At 38.2% G+C, this 24,592-nt stretch overlaps 2 protein-coding genes across 3 annotated transcripts in view; one reads left to right on the top strand and one right to left on the bottom strand.

Annotated features, from left to right (window-relative positions):
- Nucleotides 1–24,592, top strand: part of col4a6 (collagen, type IV, alpha 6) — a 207,370-nt gene that overhangs the window by 144,944 nt on the left and 37,834 nt on the right. The window contains 8 exon segments of the mRNA XM_051943848.1: nucleotides 9,580–9,714; nucleotides 9,871–9,915; nucleotides 11,204–11,323; nucleotides 11,400–11,465; nucleotides 15,619–15,654; nucleotides 15,840–15,902; nucleotides 17,986–18,021; nucleotides 18,136–18,177. Of these exon segments, the coding sequence (XP_051799808.1) occupies nucleotides 9,580–9,714; nucleotides 9,871–9,915; nucleotides 11,204–11,323; nucleotides 11,400–11,465; nucleotides 15,619–15,654; nucleotides 15,840–15,902; nucleotides 17,986–18,021; nucleotides 18,136–18,177 (543 nt within the window).
- The window catches only part of LOC110967434 (uncharacterized), a 46,340-nt gene that overhangs the window by 21,412 nt on the left and 336 nt on the right, over nucleotides 1–24,592 (bottom strand). The gene's annotated exons all lie outside the window — the stretch shown is intronic.

Here is a 24,592-nt window from a genome sequence, read left to right as displayed (position 1 = left end):
GAAAACTCTGCACAGACTCCAGATCAAGCTGCTAATGAGACTTGCCAAAGGCAGAACGGCTGAATCTTCAGCAGGAAGGCTTTCAACTGACAGCAGAATAATGATTGCAGTCATTGCAAAAAGCCACTTAATGCATGTTTCTTTATTTTTTCTTTAATACTTTAAAGGTAAAAATATCATAAAAATATTATTGAATAATGAATAATGAATAATTGGTTCCTACTTGACAAATATTTAGCTTCACCATAAAGAACACTTCCTGCAATAGCTTGAAATTGAAGGTTGTTTAATCAAATACTACTCTGGCAGGAATAAACTATGGATTTGGTTTTTAATGTTTTCATAGAACTTTTTGGGGTATTTTATGATATAAATAATTCTGGAAGTTGCAATTAAGTTTTACTCTTTGGATTTGGCTCTCGCTTCTAAAACAAGACTAGAAGATAATATAAATGAACCCAAATAAACTTAGACAACACAATATATATAATATTCTGATATAAAGCTTTGTCCCCTTATCCATTGCTGCTCTTAAATACCTGTAGCATGTTTCCCACCCATCTCTCACCAGCATGTGTGTTGTCCTATTGTCCTGCGTGTAACTGTTCATAATATGTGTATTTTGTTATGTATGTGACAGTGCCTGTGACAATCAATATCCCCTTGGGGACAATAAAGGCCTGTCTATCTATCTATCTATCTATCTATCGGTCTATCTGTCTGTCTGTCTGTCTGTCTGTCTGTCTGTCTGTCTGTCTTTGTCATGGCCACGCCCTCTCCTGCTCTGCGATCCAGCTAATTACCAGCGGCTGTGACGGAGCACAGCTGCTCTCAATCAGTAATCAGTGCAGCATAAAGCCTGGCAGAGACCCGGGGGGCAGCGCCAGATCCAGACGGCCGCCAGGCCGCCGCGAGTGCCAGGAACCACAGGGAGGCCAACGACACCACACAAAGCGGCCACCCCCATGAAGAAAACACGACAGGCGGCCCAGCCCGACCGGGCGCCAGACCCAGACGACCGCCAGGCCGCCACTCACGATGTTTTTAGTCGCAAATGGCGACCCGGCGGACGCCGCCCAAACCAGGCGCCCGACCGAGCTGAACCGCCATCCACGCCCCCCCCCCCATTAGTCAGTATTTTGTTTATATATGTATATATAGCGTAATCACATATTGTCTCTTCAAATTATTAAAATAATTGACTTTACTGCCATTATCTGCTTCTCTAACATATATTAGTGTGTGTGTGTGTGTGTGTTTACAGTGTTTGCAAAATACCTGTCTACAGTCGAGCTTAATTTCAGAATATTCTATTACCTATTATTATTATTATCTATTATTTTCGCTATGAATATTACTATGTTCAGCACCCCATTGATTTACAGCTGCATTTTGTGCTTCATGGCGCTAGGTGTGCTGTTTGCATGTTGGACATTGTTTTACACAGACACCACCGAAGAAGAAAGGTGCCGAAGTGCTGCACGTTTTGTTATGTTTTGTTTGTTTTTTTAAAAATTGAAACAGGAGTCTGTCCGCATGAATGTCCAGTGGGTTAGGAGTTGTCTATGAGTTTGATATCTTCAATCATGTTAAAAAGTTTTACAGCAGTCCGTTTAGAAATCTGCATTTGTGTATGAAAAACTTCCCAAATATTATAAGAAAGCAGACCGGAACCGAACCCGCGTCCGAGACAAGCTCTTGTACATGAGTCACCTGCTTAACGTGCTGAGCTATATAGGCATCGGATACCCACTCATCAAAATTATTTAATAAATACCAGCGCACCGGCCCGTCGGTCAAACGGCCGAATAATGTTCACACAAATTTTGGCCCGAAGCCACATCTAATTGTCGGCCCCTGCGAATGCAAAATATAGCGTTGGATTCGCAATGCTTTTACATTAAAAATATAATATACCGATTCAAAATGCCCTACGTAACTCGCTTAAATCTGACCGAGGAGAAACATGACACACGAGGAATATTTGATTAATTTTAAACGTTCTATTCAGGTGTGATTAAAATTCAGATATGAAAACAAAATCAAACCCGTTTGCAAACAAACAAACACTAACGTTTTTTAATCTCAAATACCCAAATCCTGCAGCAAAAATAAAGGCATCACATTATATATATGGGACGATGTAATGCAAAATATAGCGTTGGATTCGCAATGCTTTTACATTAAAAATATTCGTTTGAAATACGTTCTGAGTGGCATGAAAAGTCCTCCGCTTGGATTCGCAACACTTTTACATGAAAAATATTCGTTTGAAATACGATCTGAGTGGCATGAAAAGTCCTCCGCTTGAAATACATTGGTTTGAATTTCGTTGTGAGCAACACGTAAAACATGAGAAATCGTGTTGGTGCGCACGTAACCATAGATTAATTTACGTGACAGTTTCACGAATCCTTGTGAGACCGGGTTGCCATAGAGCATGAAAATAAGTATCGGCAGTGTTCTGGGAGCACTGGAGACAAATGTCGGAATCGGAGAATCCCATTTTGTTCATCATATATTGAGTAATATGTGTTCTATGGAGGATTTTGTATTGGATGAGTTGTAAGTTTGTGTGTTTTGTCATTTTAAATGCATTATCGCAAATTTGAGTCCAGAAGTCTGGTTCCGGGGATATAGATAAGTCTAACTCCCATTTAGAGATGGGTAAATGTATTGTATCAGTGCTTAAGAGTAACTTATATATTTTAGAGAGGGTTTTAGTTGTTGTCGGAGAAAGCTTTATGATTGCTTCAGCTAATGCCGGCGGCTGGAGCATGCTTTGAAGTGTTGGGATTCTTTTCTTAATATTTTTAACTTGTAGATAATGTAAAAAAATTCCCTTTTTTTTTTATTTTGTATTTTTGGAGCAAGTTTGTATATGACATGAACGTATTATCTAAGAAGAGGTGGTGGAGATGTGTGATTCCATTCTGCTCCCAAACAGCTAAATGGAGCGGCTGATTGTTAACCTGAAAATCAGGGTTGTACCAAATGGGAGAAAACTTACAGGGCTCCAATTTAGAGTTTGCAATTTCTAATGCCTTCCACCAAGCGGTCAAGGTGGAGGAAATCATTGGGTTTTTAAAACGGTTATGTCGTTTGATGGATGTTGTAATAAAGAGTATGTCTGAAAGTCTGATGCTATTGCAATCCTTCTGTTCTAATTCTAACCAACAGTTGGCGTCTCCGGTAGGTTGTGTCCATAGAATAAGATATTGTAGCTGGTTAGCTAAATAATAAGGTAGTGTCTACAGATACGGACCCGTACCCCTAGCCTGTGGCCTACGGATACGGCACTTTCCCTTCTCATAAATATTAATGAGCCGAACATAAATATTAATGAGCCGGCTGATGAACGCGCTTCGTGATTGGCTGGTAATCCGACGGACATGAATGTTAATGAGCCGGCTACGCTGATGAAGGCGCTTCCGTGATTCGAGGTGAATCTGCGTGCGGAGCCTGTCATGTCAGTCATCTTTGTGCATTAACAGTGTATTAAAGTCCATTCATTCCATATCAAGTTCCAATAAAGTTACAAGAAATATTTCACAATCAGTGTGCTGGGGTCATCGTTGTCTGTGGAAAAGTCCAACATCACTATCTGACTTTTTCACGGACAGTGATTTGGGGGTTGAAATCAGCACTACTATTAAAAATAATAAAACTTTTTATTCACGTGGCGGAACTAACAGCCAGCAAACTGCAAGTATTTTTTTACCTTCAAAAGTAGTGACAGACTATTACATATTAACAACCGAAACAAAACCCTGACGTGTTTTCTGCGTCTGTCAACACAGACACTGTCACAGTCACTTTAATGTTAGCGGACTCTGTTGAATGGCTAATTTACATCAACACAAACAAATCTCACAATATCACAGTAAATCGAGTTTGTGGTTTTTTTTAATTCATGCCGAATTAAAGAGCTGCTTCTCACCATTCACGAGTGTTTGTTTCATATTCGGCATCCTTAATTTTATCTTGTAAATTAGCGTTCGAAATTAAATGGGAACATTTGCAATGGAGTTCGTCAGCCGCTTCCACCACTGAACGCGGTAAACTAATTAATAGGAACTGGACTTCAAACAATTTAGACACGGCGTCTAAAAGCGTGAAAACTACATTGTCTAAAGTGTGAGAGGAGACGGTGTATTTTTGGTTAAATTATACAATGTTCGCCGTCAACATCATTCATATAAACTGCCTGTAATGTGCAGCAATAACCGCCGCCAGCTCTTCAGTGACCTTAACGGTCCGTACCTCGAGTACAGATGCTACGGGTACGGGTCCATACCTCTAGCATCAACCAAATAATAATGCATAAAATTTGGTGCTTCTAGACCTCCTTCGGATTTACTTTTCTGAAGAGTAGATGGACTGATTTTTGCTTTTTTATTATTCCAGTAAAATTTTGTGATAGCCGAGTCCAGCGACTGGAACCAGTTGGACGTTGGTTTGAATAGAATCATTGCAAAGAAGTAATTTATTTTTGGTAGGATTTTCATTTTGATAGTAGCTATTCGTCCCATAAGAGATATAGGGAGATTGTTCCAGCGCTGTAGGTCATTGGTGATGTTATCCAGTAGTGGGGCAAAGTTTAAGTGAGTTAATTCAGATAATTTAGGTGAAAATTTTATGCCTAAGTATTTTAAGTTGCCTGTAGGGAAAGAGTAGTGAGGGTCCTGGTCTGCAGGATTCCATGAATTTTCTGTGATCGGAAGTAATGTTGATTTTGTCCAATTTATGGAATAATCTGATAACTCTGAAAATGTAGTTATTAAGTTAAATACTTCCCTTAATGAAGTAGCCGGTTCTTCTAAATAAAGTAATATATCATCTGCATATAAATTAATTTTGTATTCTGTTGCCCCAGAGCGGATTCCTTGGATCCTAACATCCTGACGCACAGCTGTTGCCAACGGCTCAATGAATATCCCAAATAATAGAGGAGAGAGTGGGCAGCCCTGTCTGGTGCCTCTCTATAAGGTGAAAGTCTTTGAGGCGATTCCATTAGTGGTGACAGTAGCTTTGGGAGAATCATATAGTGCTGACACCCAGTGAATAAATAACTCTCCAAAGCCAAGCTTATTTAGAACAGCAAAGAGGAAGGACCAGTTAACTTTGTCAAAGGCTTTTTCTGCATCCAACAATATAACTGCCTTTTTGCCCTGCTGCTGTGACATGTTAATCAAATTTAAGAGCCTTCTTACGTTGTTGGTAGAGTGTCGACCTTTAATAAAACCGGTTTGATCATTATGTATAATTGTCGAAATTACTGTCTCTAGTCTAGATGCCAAGGCCTTTGCAATAATTTTAATGTCGGTGTTAATTAGTGATATCGGGCGATAGCTTGACGGAAGGGTAGGGTCTTTATCTGGCTTTAATAAAAGTTTAATTGCTGCTGTGTTCATGTGAGGCCGTATGTGACCACTGGTTTTAATTTCTGTTACTAATCTAAAAAACAGTGGAGCCAGCATTGACCAGAAATGTTTCAAAAATTTGGCCGGAAAACCGTCCGGGCCTGGTGCCTTACCATTAGACATACTGTCTAGAGCACTGGACAGCTCATTTATGGACAGTGGAGCATCTAGGGTATTTTTATGTTCAGTAGATAACTGAAGCATATTTAAACTACTGAGAAATGCCTCGATATGCTCAGGGTAGGGTTTGTTATTTTCTGAATACAGATTCCAATAATAAGTGTAAAAAATATAATTAATTTCTTCTGATGATTGCGTATACTCACCAGTTGTCCCTTTTATCGCTGTTATGAGAGATTTTTCCCAATTGCGTTAGAGTTGGTTTGCAAGAAATTTACCTGATTTGTTATTATGCTCAAAGTTGTTGTGTCTCAATTGTTGTATTATGAACTCTGTCCTTTTGGATAACATATCATCTAGCTGTATTTTTGTATTTTGTAATTCAGTCCATATCTGATTGTTTGGGTTTGTTGTATATTCATCAGTTAGTTGTTTAATTTTATCTTCTAGATCTCTTTCTAATTTTTGATCTTGTTTCTTTTTATAAGATGAATATGATATAATTTTACCTCTAAGTACTGCTTTCCCTGCTTCCCAGAGTAAAGATGGAGATGAATTTGGGGAATCATTCATTTCCAGATAGTCTGCCCACTCTCTCCTTATGATCTTATCGAACTCTTCATCTTTTAACAGTGAGATGTTAAAACGCCATGTCGGAGGTGGTTTAAAGGTGAGGTCAGTTTGTAAGGAGAGGGAGACTGGTTCATGGTCGCTGATAATAATGGGGTGTATTCTTGTAGAAATTTTCTCAGCAATAGAATTATTTGTAAGAAAAAATCAATTCTTGAAAATGATCGATGCACCGAGGAATGGAAGGTGAATTCCTTCTTTGTTGGATTTTTTAGTCTCCAGCTGTCGCCAAGGCCAAAATCATCCATATATTCCTCTATTACTTTAGCAGATTGAGATTGCCTTGTATGTGTTGTGTTATTGGAGCGATCTACTAATGGATTTAGGACTGTGTTGAAGTCTTCTCCAATGATAACAGTTGAATTTGCTGTTAAATCAGATAGTTGAGCGAAAAATGAATGAAAAAAGGCCGGATCATCATTATTAGGGGCGTACAAATTCCCAATAGTATATTCTTTATTGAATATAGTTGCCTGGATAATAATGTATCTGCCTTCTGAGTCAACTATTATGTCATTTATGTCTGTCTGTTTGTTCTATTACCATGAATTATTAGCATTAATAGTCTGCTTGGACCAAACAAAACATTATTATTGTTGTTATTATTATTATTGTTATTTGTTATTGTTAGTATTATTATTATTATTATTATTAATGATAATAGAAATATTTATATTTCTGCAGTTTTATTTATTTATGTTTTATTATATCAAATATATCATAAAATATAGTTTTTTTCAAAAATGAATAAATTATTAATAGCAATATTATATATTATTATTATTTAATTATAATAATGCTATATTTCTTATTTATAAATTGTTATAATAATGTATAATAGTATAATAACAATAATAAACCATAATAATATTTTTTAATATTATTTTTAAACATTATTTATATCTTTTTATATCACTTTATTTTGCATTGAACTTCTAATGTCAACACATTTCTAAGTGTTATTATTGCCAAAACGTTCTAACTTCTCATTTAAAATCATCTGTGTGTGTGTGTGTGTGTGTGTGTGTGTATAGATAGATAGATATAGTTGAATCTGAATACACTATTTATCAGACCCTATTTTTCTATGAATAAAATGCAATGCAAAGTGCAACAAAACGCAAAATGCACACATAGAACAATAAACCTATACACTCTTATGTTGTGAGTGGAGGACTTAAAAATAAAAAACAAAAGGGGAATAAATCATAAATACATCTGCAACCTGTCAGAAAGTATCAAGAGTAAGAAAAGCAAAAGTTAAGAATCCTGAAATACACTAAAATATAATGTACACTGCTCAAAAAAATATAGGGAACACTAAAGTAACACGTTGTAGATCTGAATGAATGAAATACTTTTATTAAATACTTAGCTCTTTCCATAGTTGAATGTGCTGACAACAAAATCAAACAAAAATTATCAATGAAAATCAAATGTATCAACTCATGGAGGTCTGGATTTGGAGTTATACTCAAAATTAAAGTGGAAAAACAAACTACAGGCTGATCCAACTTTGACGTAATGTCCTTTAAATAAGTCAAAATGAGGCTCAGTAGTGTGTGTGGCCTCCACGTGCCTGTATGACCTCCCTACAACGCCTGGGCATGCTCCTGATGAGGCAGCGGATGTTCTCCTGAGGGATCTCCTCCCAGATCTGGACTAAAGCATCCGCCAACTCCTGGACAGTCTGTGGTGCAACTTGGCATTGGTGGATGGAGCGAGACATGATGTCCCAGATGTGCTCAATTGGATTCAGGTCTGGGGAACGGGTGGGCCAGTCCATAACATCAATGCCTTCGTGTTGCAGGAACTGCTGACACACTCCAGCCACATGAGGTCTAGCATTGTCTTGCATTAAGAGGAACCCAGGGCCAACCGCACCAGCATATGGTCTCACAAGGGGTATGAGGATCTCATCTTGATACCTAATGGTAGTCAGGCTACCTCTGGCGAGCACATAGAGGGCTGTGCGGCCCTCCAAAGAAATGCCACCCCACACCATTACTGACCCACTGCCAAACCGGTCATGCTAGAGGATGTTGCAGGTAGCAGAACGTTCTCCATGGTGTCTCCAGACTCTGTCACGTCTGTCACATGTGCTCAGTGTGAACCTGCTTTCATCTGTGTAGAGCACAGGGCGCCAGTGGCGAATTTGCCAATCTTGGTGTTCTCTGGCAAATGCCAAACGTCCTGCACGGTGTTGGGCTGTAAGCACAACCCCCACCTGTGGATGTCAGGCCCTCATACCACCCTCATGGAGTCTGTTTCTGACTGTTTGAGCAGACACATGCACATTTGTGGCCTTCTGGAGCTCATTTTGCAGGGCTCTGGCAGTGCTCCTCCTGTTCCTCCTTGCACAAAGAAGGAGGTAGCGGTCCTGCTGCTGGGTTGTTGCCCTCCCACGGCCTCCTCCACGTCTCCTGATGTACTGGCCTGTCTCCTGGTAGCGCCTCCATGCTCTGGACACTACGCTGACGGACACAGCAAACCTCCTTGCCACAGCTCGCATTGATGTGCCATCCTGGATGAGCTGCACTACCTGAGCCACTTGTGTGGGTTGTAGACTCCGTCTCATGCTACCACTAGAGTGAAAGCACCGTCAGCATTCAAAAGTGACCAAAACATCAGCCAGAAAGCATTGGAACTGAGAAGTGGTCTGTGGTCACCACCTGCAGAACCACTCCTTTATTGGGTGTGTCTTGCCAATTGCCTATAATTTCCACCTGTTGTCTATTCCATTTGCACAACAGCATGTGAAATTGATTGTCAGTCAGTGTTGCTTCCTAAGTGGACAGTTCGATTTCACAGAAGTGTGGTTGACTTGGAGTTGCATTGTGTTGTTTAAGTGTTCCCTTTATTTTTTTGAGCAGTGTATTTGAATCTATATTTCTAATGTATGGCATCAAGTTCTGTGTTTATGCATTACTACAGAAGTTTAAACACCTTTTATCTGTTGCTACACCATAAATTAAATGTTTGCGGATGCCTGTAACTGCTAATGACAGCGAAATACAGATTTATTTAATTTTTCTGAGCCTGTTTCAAAGCTCTAATATCTTTTTAAGCTCAAGATGATGCAAATGCAGCCACTTTCAGTTTAAATGGCACAAAAAATGTTCTGACTTTTGTGTGAACATTTTTGCACTTTTTTTCAAATCTAGGACATTCTGAGGATTGTTCCCTTTTTTTTAATCTCATGAAACTTGCATTGGTGGAGGTAGTTTTTCCACAAAGGACGTTGCCTGATTTTACATTTTACGAAGCACATTGAGACAAATTTGTGATTTTGGGCTGCTGGAACATTTTCTTCTCAAATTTGAGTCCATCTGTGGGAGTCAGAAATAACATCATTCTGAGTTAATCTATTGTATTCCTGCTAATAAACTCCGTCTCTGTTGTTCAGGGTCGTCCTGGGCCTCTTGGTGAGGTCGGTCAGAGTGGACCTGAGGGGCCACGTGGGGGTCCGGGGCCTTCAGGGCCCAAAGGAGAGAAGGGCCACATTGGAGTAAAAGGACCGTCCGGGCCCAAAGGAGACAAAGTGGGTGACATGGACCATGAAGGCTTCTTATAAAGCAGAAACATGTGGATAGTTACTGTCTTACTGATGTATTTTCACCACCACCAGCATCCTTTTTAAGATGATTATAAATGAACACAACTATAACTTAATGGAATAAATCATGTACTTCTGCAGGGGCCAATGGGGGTGCCCGGATTTCAAGGAAATGATGGAGTACCTGTGAGTAAAAATACACACATTTATTTATTTTCCGTTGTGACATTATTCCAGTTTCCAGGTTAGCTTCTCTTTTTTTAGCACTCAAATGTCCTCTTTTGAGCTATACATGTTGAAATTCCAATATTGTATTGAGAAATTTTAAATAAAGCTGGATTTAATTTTCACTTTACTGCTTTTGTGATCAAATATTTCATACACATATATACAGTTTCATGTCAGTTAATAAGGTTAAATGAAAAAATGGTTGAAGTTGCAAGCAGCCAGTGATCATATATTGTTTCTGTACAACAATAGAGATAAAGAGAAGAACATAAGCTGCTGTGTTTTGTAGTTAGGCTATATGATTTATGATTTTTTTATGTGCTATTACATCATTAAAAGTAGCGTCTATGTGAATTTAAATAGACTGACTCTCTTTGGTAGCGCTTCACGGACAGATTTTACATGAATATGATACAGAAATAAACTAGAATGGGATTAAAATAAGTTAAATATATGACATGAATGAAATAAATCCCACTAAAGAACATTACACTTGATTCACAACAAAATATTTGCCTGAAATCACTCTGATTTTCTGTTTTTATTTTGACCTCTGAGCTTCCACTGTGACAAAGTAAAACTGTTTCCACTTAAAAAAAAATTACTAGGAAAAACAAAAAAACAACAAAAGTGAACCTGCTTCTTATTTTTTTCTTAAATGTAGCCAACATGAGCAGGTGATATTATCAAAAAAAGAGCCAAAGCTCTTATTTTATCAGCAAATATCTTTATATAAACTGATGACAGAAGTTCTGAAGCAATTAAAATCAATTTATCCTTCAGTTTTAAATTAGTTCAGCTAAGTTATATATAAAATAACATTGTAGGTTCCTCATTAATGTATAAACATTTAGGTACATTTGTAAAATTTCTTATTGTTCTATTAGGAAGCACTTTGTTGTAAATTTATATAACAGTAAAGTGATTTGGTAAAGTGAATAGGTTCAAAATTCACAGCTTTTGCAAATAAAACAATAAATAATAAAGATTTCAGTATTTGTTTGCTTGTATTTTACTCCTGTCCATGTCCAAAAAGGCTCAGAAATACTATTTTTCAATCAAAATCTTCCAACAAACGTTTGGTTTCTGCTTAAATATTTTGGATTTTTTCCAATATAGAGAGAATCTGGTGGTTGTAGTTCATCACACTGGGGCAGAATGAGTGAGGATGAACCAAACTCAGGAGTCATTTTGTGTTTTGTTAATCTACTAAAGTCCATGTTGTCATATTTACGCCGCTCTGCAGGGTCACCCAGGTCAGGAGGGCAGCCGAGGACCGCCGGGCCTGGATGGCTGTAACGGGACCAGAGGGGAACCTGGAGCTCCGGGCTTCGGGACCGGAGCGCCGGGCTTCCCTGGACCCACTGTGAGGACAACTTCACCTCCAGATGTTTGATCCGATGAGTCTTGCAGGATGCTAACGGTTTGTTTTCCTCCAACAGGGACCAACTGGGCCGAAGGGTCAGAAAGGAGAGGCTCGATTTATCTCCGATGGCAACAGCATCTCAGTAAGAATTCACTCTGACAACACACACTTCACTCTTTGGTTTCTTTCTGTGGCTCATTTTTCACTGCAATATGAAGTCCACAACACAAAAAAAAATAAAATTACATGCAGAACATTTTTACAAGTTTCCACAGGTTTTACCAATGCTTGGAAAAATGAGGTTTCGACATACTGGAGTTACTTTTATCTCCAAAAATATAAAAATTTGCACTTGCAGATGCAGGTGTTCATGTTTTGTTTTTTTTTGTTTTTTTTACAGAATCTAGTGCAAATTGTTTATGTTAGGAGAATTTTAAAAGTTTTTGAGACATTTTTAAGCTCAGATTTGGTTAATTTTGCCAACAGACTCTTTCCGTTTCTCCAGTTTCTGGCTCTAATAAATGGTGTAATTTCTCATTCCTTTGCTTGCACTTAGTTCATAGTTTCAATTTAACCCTTTAAGCTGCAGTCAATTCCAGCCATTTTCAGTACAAAAAATCGCTAATATTCTATTTTTAAATTTAAAAAAATGACGAAAAATACAGGGAATATTGGACGCGCATCGCGAGGTGCATTTCCTTGAAAACGACCGATTCGTGGATTTTATACCGACTTCAGGACATGTTTTGGACAAAATAGTTTACTGGCTTGTGTCGTCTGGATGTAAAAGGTTGGATTATGGCCGTTTTTTGTGGAATATTTTTTTCTGTGTGTAATAATGAACCCGGAAATGTGAGTCGCGCTGTGTGCGTTGAAGCCGTGTATAGAGAACGGATGGATGAATATTCGTTTTTGTCGGACAAATGTGTTTTTCTCACCCGCTGTGGTAATCACATCTGAAAGTGGTTTATACTGGCGGATTCTTGAGAATCTAAGCTTTCCATCGGCGTATAGCGTTTGTATAAGCGCGTTTGCAGCCGTCGGACATTCTTGAAATTCCTATGCAAATTAGTAGGTGTACCGCCGGTGGTACACTGAAGTTTAAGGGGTTAAATTTATTCTATTACTTAAAGCACAAGATTGTATTTGACATGATGCACTTGGATAAAATTTGATGAAAAATATCAAAAAGTCTAACATGTTTCTCTGAATTTTAAAAACGGAACTCTAAAACCACGATAAAAGTTGAAAACATATTATCAGAAATGATCAGTTTACCTTTTAGTATCTGGCTCCTCTGACAAATCTCCATCATTTTTTTCTCTCACTTGTTCCTCACTTTGTTCATTATTTTTATTTTCATTGCACTTTCCATGTATCTGATCTTTTCTTTCTGTACACAAAATAACTTTTAAACAGTCGTGAAAGCTTGGTATAGGTAAAGTTCCACCTTAGAACAACACATCCATGTTGCTGTTAAATTTGGGCAGATGATGCTCTTTTTCTGGCCAAACTGACTTTTCAAGCTTTAAAAGACAAGCTTTGCTTTTTTCTTAAATGAAAAAGTCCAATAATTTGTCTATTTAGGGTCCAAGCACCGAGGGTGCCGAGGACAGGCGGTGCAAGGGCACCGACTGTCCAAGGCACCAACGGTGCCGAAGGACCCGATCGGAACCTTAGGGTTTTTTATTTTTCTTTATTATTTTTCCGCCAAAACAACTGCATTTTTCAGGGCCTGAACATGCTCAAAAAGTCATGAAAATTTGCACACACATCAGAACTGGCAAAAAATTTCATATTTTTTAGGGCATGTGGAGGTGTGTGGCAAAATGGCTCCATAGCGCCCCTACAAAATTTTAAAAAGTGGTATTAGGCCAACTCACAGGACATTTGGTCTAGAGCTACAAAATTTGGAAGGCATATGCAACACATCAGGAAACACAAAAAAGTCAATCACAGCCATGCTCTAAACCCAACAGGAAGTGCGCCATCATGCGTTAACTATAAAAAATCTGTGATGAACTCCTCCTAGGGGGTAAGACTGACAGACTGGAAATTTGGCCAGTACATACAGCAGGCCTTCCTGAGCAAAAGTTTTCAAAATCTTCCTCCATAGTCAAAGGTTGTGGTTGTGGTAGCCTGTAGAAATTTGATCCTTCGCCATGAAACGGGAAATGCTGTGTAATTCTCCTGAACATGCTCCAATCTGAATGAAACTTTACATGTATGATCAGAGTCCTGCCCTGATCACATACATGCAGCAAAATTCATTCACAGTCACAGCACCACCTTGTGGTATCAGGACTTTGACATTTTTTACACTTTCATGTACTATTCTTAGCCTGTTGCTCAGATTCACCTCAGATGTGGTGACATAAGCCTGAACACATCGATGATGAATCACAGAAAAAATGATGACATGTCATTAAAAGGGGTGTCTGTGGCGGCGCGACAAAGTTTGATGTTTCGCCATGAAAATTGAAGTGTTCATATCTCAGCTGCAAAAGATCTCATCTGCCCCAAACTTCATGTGCTGGACACTAGGACCACTCTGAAGACATCCACACTCATAAATTTGGAAATAGTCATAGCGCCACCTATTAGTAACAGGACATTTAGGCATTACATTTACACATCCCATTGCCCAAAACTTTGTCATATAATTCTGAAAATTGGTCCACTGAGTCGTCATGCCATGACCGTACAACAGTGTGAAAATTTTGATATTTCAGACAACACTGTTGCCGTGGCAATGCATTGTTGATTTGATAAACAAAGGGCTTTATGACAGGTTTACAATGCTCAGAAGCTCACAAAAATGAACACACACACCACTGTTGACCCAAGGGAGGACACTGTATGCTTCTTGGCACTGCATGTGCTATAGCGCCCCCTACAATATTTTTAATAAACGGCCCCCACAGCACGTTTCACCTACATCCACCAAATTTGACAGGCATATAGACCACACTAGAACACACAAAAAAGCCTCTTGAAGCCATCCCCTAAACCCAACAGGAAGTCTGCCATTTTTAATTAAGTGGAAAAATTTTCTCTATTTTTCTAATTTTTGAGAGCGAACTCCTCCAAGGGGTTAACTCCTACAGACCTGACATTTTGCCAGGATATACAACACGATGTCATGATCAAAAGTTATTAAAAGATTTTTCCAGAGTCAAAGGGTGTGGACATGGCGACCACCAGAATTTTGATGGTTCGCCATGAAACATCAAGTGCTACCGAACTATCTTCTGCACACTCCAATCTACCTCAGACCTCACATGATTGAACACAGTCCTGTCCTGATCACATTTATAGGCCAAAATACATTCACAGCATGTGCCATAGCCCCCCCTACAGCATTTTAAAAAATAGCCTCCACAGAGACTTTCACCTATCACTATGAAATTTGGTATGCATATGTAGCATGTCAGTGCAAACAAAAAAGTCTCTTGGAGTCATTCTCTAAACCCAACAGGAAGTCGGCCATTTTGAATTAAATGTCGGATTTTTGGTGTTTTTGGTCATTTTCAACACTTCATTTCTCACAGGCAATAACTCCAAAACACTTGAATTTTTGAATATATACAACACGCCTTCAGGTTGCATATTTGTGAAAATTTTCTCAAAACTCAAAGGGCGTGGCCATGGCGGACAACTGAACTTTAATGTTACGCCATGAAGCAGCACGTCTTGTGTAAATCCCCTATACATGCTGCAATCTGCCTCAAACTTTACATGCTTGTTCAGAGTCCAGTCCAGATGAGTTTCATAGACCAATATACAGTCACAGTCATAGCGCCACCTGGTGGATGGACATAAAATGCTGCATAAATAGCCTGGCCATGCTCCAATCTGCCTGAAATTTGACCTGTGTGCTCAGAATCCAGCCCTCGTCACATTCATGGGCCTAAATACACTCTGTAGCAGCATTGCCTAGTGCAAATGCTTGAGTTCGCAAACCAGCAAGGATGCGAGGACCCGTTCAACGCTGCTTGCAGCTTTAATTATTATTAAGTTTTTAAGAAATCTTTTTTAAAAAATACATATAGATTTCATTAATTTTGTCAGAAATACATTTTCAATAAGCTGCACCACATTTGGTACACAAGATATTTTATGAATTATTGTGTTTGATAGCCTGCACATTTTCCCCCTCTTTATGAAAACTGTCAACATTACATTTGTCCAGCAGAGGGTGCTACAGTAACATTACAGGGATGTTACTACATGGAAGAGGATTGTTGTTAAAACTGTTCACTTATTAATCCGTTTTTTCTTGTTTCCTTTGCCAGGGTTTACCAGGTTTACCAGGAGCTGACGGTCAACCTGTAAGGCTTCTTCTACGCAGCAGTCTCCCCATAAATTCTCTTTGAGACACAAAAACATAACAGAGCTCTTTGAGTTGCCTTTTTAATCGAACGGTCATTTTCAACACTTCATTTCTTACAGGCAATTTAGGAGAAATTTAGGTCAGAAGTGTGGTTTTATCTTTGGTTGTTTTTTTGCCCTGCAGGGTATCAGAGGTCCTGATGGTCCGCCTGGTTTCTCAGGTCCCAGAGGCCCTGAAGGTTACTCTGTGAGTGAAATCTGTTTCCTGCTTCTTTACATCACATGCAGCAACTTATTGTGTTTAAAATGTTAAAAAAAAAAAACATCCAAATAGTGATAAAAAAAAACTAACTTCTTTATACACTACAAGAGCTATAATACTGCCACACCAGTGAAAGAAAAACTGATTTATTTCATGTCATAACAGGAAGAAAAAGTTTATTGTAAGATTATTATGACCTAAAAATTTAATTCACTTAATTTAACATGAAAATACCTCAAATTATCATGCTTTAACATGAAAATATGTTGTTGTAACCTTTAAAATATCATGGCCTTGCATTAAATATGTCTTATTCTCACGTAAAGAAAAATGTTCAATATATAAGCTTATAAGCTGACTCATTTTTTCCCCTGCTTTTCTGCTTCCGTGACTCTCTGGCCGAACCATGAGGGAATGTTTTAATAGTTAAAGTTTAACAAAACCACTTTGATAAATATTGCAATACTGAATTCAAATAAGATAATCCTTTTTTTATCCCACAGGGGGGAAATTAGCATTATTACAGCAGCAAAGATTTGCAAGTATGTAAGCACAAATATGCAAGAAATATATATAAACTCAAATATACATGAGTAGTAATTCTAAAAATAACATTATTACACAGATCAGTGGTATTGCCCAGATTTTTTGAGTATTAGTGTGTAGTTAAAATAAATATTACACAAGGTTTTTAAAGCGCAAAGTATTCATAATTTGCAGAATTTTGGAAAAAATATCACTGACCTCATCTTGACCTCATACAGGTTTTAACTGACATCATAAAAATATTATTTTAAAAGTGGGGGTTGAGCTTTTTTGTATTTTTGTGGTAGAAAATGGCAAAAAACACTCAAATTGTGTCTCTTCCATTCTGTTGTCACCATCATGACAATTTTTGCTACATGTATATAAAAATGTGTAGAAATATTGTGTTGTTACAGATATTTATTATATTTCATCAATCCCATTCAAAGGCATTGGTGTTCATTCTATATTATTTCTTGATTGAATGACCTCAAGGCCTGGATGTCCCTAAATTTTCTCAATTTTAATGACAAAAAGACTGAAGTGATGGTCTTTGGTGGCACCTCTGTGAACCCTCCAATTGATTTGTGTTCCTTGGCACAATACGCCAAACCTGTTAGTAATTTAGGGGTAAAAGTGGACGCAGATCTGAAGTTTGACAGCCAGATAAATTGATGGTGAAATCAAGCTTCTTCCAGTTAAGGCAGCTGGCAAAAATCAAACCTTTTCTCCAAAGACAGCGTTTTGACACAGTGATCCACGCCTTTGTGACCACTCGGCTGTATTACTGTAATGCACTTTATATGGGGGTTAGTGGGTCCTCCATCGCTCGTCTGCAATTAGTCCAAAACACCGCTGCACGTCTTTTAACTGGTACAAGAAAATTTGAGCAAATTTCACCGGTTTTAGCTTCACTCCACTGGCTGCCTATTCATTTTAGAATTCATTTTAAAATTCTTTTATTTGTTTTTAAATCCCTAAATGGTCTTGCCCCTCCGTACCTCTCTGAGCTTCTCCATCCATATACTCCGAGCCGATCAGCAGGCTCCTGAAGGTGCCCAAAACGAGGCTGAAGATCAGAGGGGATCGAGTGTTCTTTGTTGTAGCTCCAAAACTGTGGAATGAGCTGCCACTGCACATCTGACAGGCCTCCTCACTGTCTAATTTTAAAACCTTTCTTAAAACCCACCTCTTTTCCTTGGCATTTCACACCACGTATGTTTGTTGTTCTCATGTGCACATGTTTTATCTAGGATGGGCAGTCCAGTCTGTTAGTCTATTTATTGTTCATGTTTTTATTTTGTACTTTGCTTTTAGTTCTATTATTTTTTACCTAGTTTTATTGTTTTTATCTTAGTTTTATATTGTTTTTATCTTAGTTTTATTATTATTTTTCTTGTGATCATGTTTTTTACACTTCTGTACAGCAACTTGGTCGACTCTGGTTGTTTTAAAGTGTTTTATAAATAAATTTGATTTTGAATTTTTTTTTTTAAATTTCTGCTGACTATGTGTGAATCTCTGACTGTGTGATGTGTTTTAGGGCCCACCTGGTCCTCCTGGTCCTCCAGGGCTGATGGTAAGTCACATAAAATAACATTAAATGCAGATTAAAGTCATATTGGTAAAAACAACTCCCTTGTTCGCTCTTTTTTTTGTTCAAAAACATGCCATTAACCCTTTCTGTTTTTAGGGGAGCCGTAGTGACGGATATCAAGGAGAGAAAGGAGACAAGGTACGATTTGTTAACCGAAGAACTCAAGTAGACCTATAATTATTTCATAGAAATGCTGGTATATTACAAACATTATTCTGCTTTTTAGTCTCATAATGACAGAAAACAAGACAGGAATCATAGTTCAGCTCTAACTATGATAGAATGATGATTTAAAACGTGAAATCCGATCAAGCATAGAATCAATGTTTGTCTTTGTGTAAAATCAGCTGTGAGTGTGACTGAGGAAATTGTATCTGCATCTCAGGAGTTTAGATTCAGATATCAGGGGAGGTGTAGAGCCTACAACACTGAACTACAAAACTCAAAACATTTGAGGCATATGTTTCATTTTTTTTTCCACTCAGAAATTCATTTAATTTTACAAATTAGACCATTTGTCTACCGCTTTCCTGCATGAAAGTTCACTCCAAAGTCTAAATCTATTCACAGTTTTACCTTCTGTTTTGGACACCACGAGAAGATAACATTTCTAGTCCAGTGACTTTCAAATAAATTAAAATTAAAGTCTAATTAAGCTGCTATTGGAGTTGATAAAATGGTGCTAGAAATGGAAAAAATGCACCGCAGAGCCTCGATTTCATGTGACATAAAGGGAAAATACAAACCAGTTTAGTCCTCGCAACAGAAATAGAAATATTTTACTTGACTCAGATGCTAAACCAGTTAGTTAAATGACCAGTATGTTGGTTTTAGAAAGATCTATTGGCAGAAATGGAGCAAACAGATTCTTTTTGTATTTTTACACTGAAGCAACGAGAACTTCTCCAAAATGTTTAGATGATGGAGTTGCTTGTAATCTGTGTTTTCACCACTAGATGTCACTAAACCCGACTCATTGGTCCATTAAACCATCATGCTGTTTATTGCTCAGATTAAAGGAGTTTGGGGGTGATTTTATATGTTTTTTATTGGTAAAAGTCAGGAGAAAATTGATCTGGAATGAATTCAAATTCATGATTTCCACATGACTGACACTGAAAGCTGTTCTCTTCATACTAGAACTGAAACATCTTTATGATTTTCTACTAAATTGTTGTGGACTCTACACTTTCTTACATGTTAACCAGCAGATTTAAAGTGCTCTAGCTGGGTGCATGATTATGTTTGTGTCTAAAGTACATTTATTGGGCATCCTGTGCATGTTGAGATTTTTTTTGGTGGTGGGTTCACAACCTTCACATCCCTCCTCCCCGTTTTAACTTCACCCATCCCTGCATTCCCTTCCATCCTCCCTCCATACCCGTGATCAAACTGATTGTTGCATCCTTTTCCTGTAAGATCACATGAAACCTCGACTTGATTCAGTCTGGTTTTGTTCTTTTGAATGATCCGTGCTGCCACTGAGACAAACGCAAACTCCCTGAGAAGTAGCTTTTTATAAAAATAAAATTTAGATTCTTGTTTCTTCTCAAATCCCAGCTTCAATTGTTAAAATTCTTGTTTTATTTAGATTTCCAGGCTGTTTGTTCGTTGTCCGGTGGCCTCACACTTATTTCCTTTACTGTTGAATGACAGTTCAGAGATTTTACCTGCAATTTCCAATTTTTTTAAGCGAAATTCACCAGATTTTGACCACAATCTGACATTTATTTGGTTCTAGATAATGAATTTCTCACCAAAAGCGACAAAGGCAAACATCAGTTTTGATTAAAAAGTGTGAATTTCTGAGCTGTCACTCTGGAGGACAATCTGTGGACTGTAACTGAGCGCTGGAATCACTTGCTCCTACTTCCTGTATTCGCTTTATTCACCCATCTTGATCACATTTGGGCCATTTGGTGTTAAACTCTGGGACTGCGGTTCATTCGCCTGCTCCTTGACTCCTCACTCCCCACCCACCTCATCTGAACAATCACACGAGTACTAACCGTCATCCTGCTCACACACTGCATGCATGTTATGTTCAACCAAATGCTCACACACTTGACCTCAGACAGACTCAGGGCTGACCTGAACGTGGAAACGGCTGGATCCACTGTTGAAGTACAATATTGTAGTCGTTTTGGTAAAACTGTGCAGCATTTGTGTTTTCCTTTTAGCCCTGGGCTTGAAAAGACACTCAACTTTTCTTTCTCTCTTTCCCATCTCACTCTGCAGTTCTTCCTCTATCCTGATGTTTTTCCTGCATTTCATCGATTGAAACACATTTTTTAAAAACATATATGACCAAATATCTTAAGTCAAGCTCCACAAACTATCTATGTCCTTCCTTCTTTCTTTCTATCTGGTCAAAAGTATGCAGATAGACGTGTTTTTGTGTCTATTGATTGCTTTTTTTTAATTAATCTTTTTGTGGAAATAAAACAGTGATACAGAAAAAACGAGGTTATACATAATATACGTTTCCCACTTTTTTCTTTATTTCCCCAACTTACAGAACAACACCAGACCCTCACAAGGGCAGGTCAATGCCTGGAACAATGGAACAGAGTCTCTGTACAGTTAAATAAAATGTAGCATATATAAATAAAATTGAATAGAAAAGAAAAAAAATGAATAAATTAATACTAATAATAATTTAATTTTAAAGGGGGGGTGAGGAACATCAGTCTGGGGGTAAGGTTTGCACCGAATTGAAGTAATCTATGAAGGAATGCCATTTATGTACAAATTTAGAGGAAGCACCTTTTACAGAGTGTCTTATCTTTTCCAATTTGAGAAAGAACATAACATCCCTAAGCCAGAGGGAGATGGATGGAGGTTTGGGATCTTTCCATTAAAGTAGAATACGTCTTGCTAAAAGAGATGTAAAAGTTAATACATCTGACTGTATGAGGCTGACATGTAAGGAGTCGACAGAGAGACCAAATATTGCCATAAACGGGCCCATAACAATATTTTTCCCCAGAACCCTAGACATGATAGTAGAATAATCGCCCCAAAATTTCTGTAATCTAGGGCAAGAGAAAAACATATGGCTTAGATTACAGGAAGAGGCATGGCATCTGTTGCATAGGTCTGCAACATTCGAATAGATTTCAGATAATCTGGATTTCGATAAATGGGCTCTGTGTAGCACTTTGAATTGAATGAGTTGTAGTCTAGCACAAAGTGTGCTAGACTGTATGCTAAGGACAGCTTTTTCCCACAACTCATCCGTGAGATCCAGACCCAATTCTCAGGACCAGCCAACCCGAGCTTTAACAGCTACACCGCCATCAAGTCTTTAATTGTGCATATATCTTAGATATAAGAGATCTTTGACTAAAATTCAAAGTTAGAAGATCATCCCATGGCTGGTTAGCAGGAAGGGAAGGGAAGCTTAGAAACATAGTAGAAGCACAATGTCGGAATTGGAAATAATGAAACAAGTTGGAGGCAGGTAAAGAGAAGTCTGACCTCAGATCTGAGAATGTGCAAAGGATACCGTCCTGATAAAGATTCCTGAAGTGCTTAATGCCTCGATGATGCCAAATCCTAAAAGTTGAGTCAATTAATGATGGGGGAAACAAATAATTTTTATGGGTGTAAAGGTGGATGGTGACACAAATTTAAGATGGCGCTTGAATTGTAAACAAATCTTAAGGCAGGACAGCACCACAGGATTACCTATAAAATTAGAGGGATTCAGTGGTAGGGAGGAGAAGAGGAAGGCTGTTAGGGAAGATGAAAAGAGTGACTGACGCTCTAATTTACACCATAATAACCCTGGAGCCTGAAGCCAATATATGAATTTGTGAATGTGTGCGGACCAGTAATAAAACAAAAACTTTGGTAATGTGCAAGACCCCCATTAATTTAAGCTCTTGCAGAAGCGAATACCGCACCTTGAGAGTCTTACCGCCCCACAGAAAGGTGGTGATAATTTGGTCAAGAGATTTGAAAAAAGTAGGGTAGAAATAAAGGAATACACTGAAACTGGAAGAGAAATTTAGGCAATACAGATATTTTCACTGCATTGATTCTGCATATCAGCGACAGTGGTAAGGAGTTCCACCTCTGCAGGTCTACCTTCACCTGATTGACCAGTGGGGAAAAATTGGCGGCATACAGAGAGGGTAGAGTGCAGGTCACATTAATCCCTAAATATCTAAAACCCAACAGGCAAAACTTAAAGGGAATATCAGATTGTTTGAGTAGTAAAGCAGAAGAGTTTATGGGGTAACATTCACTCTTGAGAAGATTGACTTTGTAGCCGGAGAAGGAGCCAAAGGTCTTTAACAGGGATAGTATTGATGTAATGCTGGTTAGTGGATCTGATACATATAAAAGCAGGTCATCTGCATAGAGAGACAATTTGAGTTCAATATCAGACCAGGAGACTCCACGAAAGAGGGGAAGAGATTTCAAAGCAATCAACAGTGGCTCAATGGCTAGGGCAAATAGTAAGGGGGGGGGAAAGGCACCCCTGTCTAGTGCCATGAGCTAACATAAAGTAACTAAGGTGAATGTCATTTGTGCGAATACTAGCTTGGGGGGAGGTGTAAAGAAGTTTAATCCAAGATATAAATCTAGCACCAAATCTGAATTTATGCAGTGTAGCAAAGAGTTAATTCCACTCGACACGATCTAATCCCTTCTCGGTATTGTTTTAAGAGCAGATGTCACAAAGTGCTTCAGTTTTAAAAACAAAGATGTAAAATGGACACAAAAAACTATTAGAGGTTGACTCAGTGCAGCGATCAGTTCTACTACAGAACCCTCACAATCTCCCAAGAACTTCACCTTCTCCTACTAATTTATATTAAGTAAACTCCACTAATGACAGTATTAACTCAGACCTTATGTAAATCACAAGTTCCCCTTTGCTCCCCTAGGTATATATTAATATACACTACCGTTCAAAAGTTTGGGGTCACCCAGACAACTTCATGTTTTCCATGAAAACTCACACTTTTATTGATGTGCTAACATGATTGCAAAAATGTTTTCTAATCATCACTTTGCCTTTCAACATGATTAGCTAACACAATGTAGCATTAGAACACAGAAGGGATGGTTGCTGTAAATGTTCCTCTGTAACACTATATGGATATTCCATTAATAATCAGCCATTTCCAGCTGGAATAGTCATTTACCACATTAACAATGTCTACAGTGTATTTCTGATTAATTTGATGTTACTTCAATGAAAAAAATATTTTTCTTTCAAAATAAGGACATTTCTAAGAGACTCCAAACTTTGAACTGTACATGGGCATATGATACACAGTGGAAGCAAGAAATGAATGATTTCATTCTCAAATAATTGCAAAATCTAACTGAAATTACTTGAGTCTGGAGGCCAAAAGGAACAAAAAGACTCTGCGCCAGTAATGGTATGAGTCATAGGAAACAGAGGTCTAAATAACTAAACTAACAAAAGCCACAGAAATTAGACCTCCGTCCCTAAATAATAGTGAACACCTGAGAAGGAAAAGGGAGAAAGACACCAATGGAGGGAGAAAGTGGCAGAGGTGTCCACAGATATCACTGCAAGAGTCGAAACAGAGAGCAGTAGTCACTTATGCAACTCATTCTGCAGTAAAGAATGGTTTGACTGCACACACTATTGACAGTATTGTTTGATTGCTTGTTTGTATTTCTTTATATCGATTGTTCATTTTGGCAAGAGCTAAGTGAAGGATGTGACTTTGGTTGCGTTAAAATGGAAAATCTAGCAGTGCAGATTTTCGACACATTCTATATCCTCTGAGAAACTTGTTTCTTTTAACGTGGTAGGTTGCTTTTTTGCAGTTGTTGCATAGTGGGATTGGAAAACAGTCAGACACAGACAAAGGAACAGGATGAGAAAGCCTGCCAATGACAGGTCTATACCTAGAGACTACTGATGTAGGCTTGTGTGATCACAAAAAAATAGAAATGGAATTTAAAGTAAGAAATTAAGACACTTTGACAGGAAGTCACACCTGCAGCATACACTATGCGACACACTATATGCATGTTTTCATTTATTCTTCTTTGTTAAACATACTGCATGTAATCATAGTATTGTTGCACAACAACCATCCATAAATGTTTCAAAAACTCCGGTGGAGCATTTAAGGACACTATAAGCTTACATCCTGAAGTTTAGCTACTGGCAACTCCATAAATGTGAGGTCAAAATGAACAACCTTTGGATCAGAGACACTTGGGAGAATTTTGTAATGCAATAAATCTCCTTATCCTCACACAGCCAGAGTGAGAATTGAAAAACTCAGGCAAAAACTGACAGTTTTACTTTTGCTGAATCAAAATTGTAAAAGCAAAAAGAACAAAAACAAACACAGTATACTACCAGACTAATTGTGCCCTGAGTTGATTTTTGCAGCCTTTTAATTATGTTTAACCTCAGATATGTTCTGTTGTTGAACAGTGACCTCCAGAGTGGATTTGCGTTTTAATTTTTGCTGCCAAATGGCTAATTCTATCACAAGGATCAACTCATATCCTCTTATATTGTTGTGGCTCAGCTTATTAGAGAAAGAAA

The sequence above is a fragment of the Acanthochromis polyacanthus genome, chromosome 23 (assembly GCF_021347895.1).
Source record: "Acanthochromis polyacanthus isolate Apoly-LR-REF ecotype Palm Island chromosome 23, KAUST_Apoly_ChrSc, whole genome shotgun sequence".
NCBI classification, from domain to species: Eukaryota; Metazoa; Chordata; class Actinopteri; family Pomacentridae; genus Acanthochromis; species Acanthochromis polyacanthus.
This window is presented reverse-complemented; position numbering and strand designations above follow the sequence as displayed.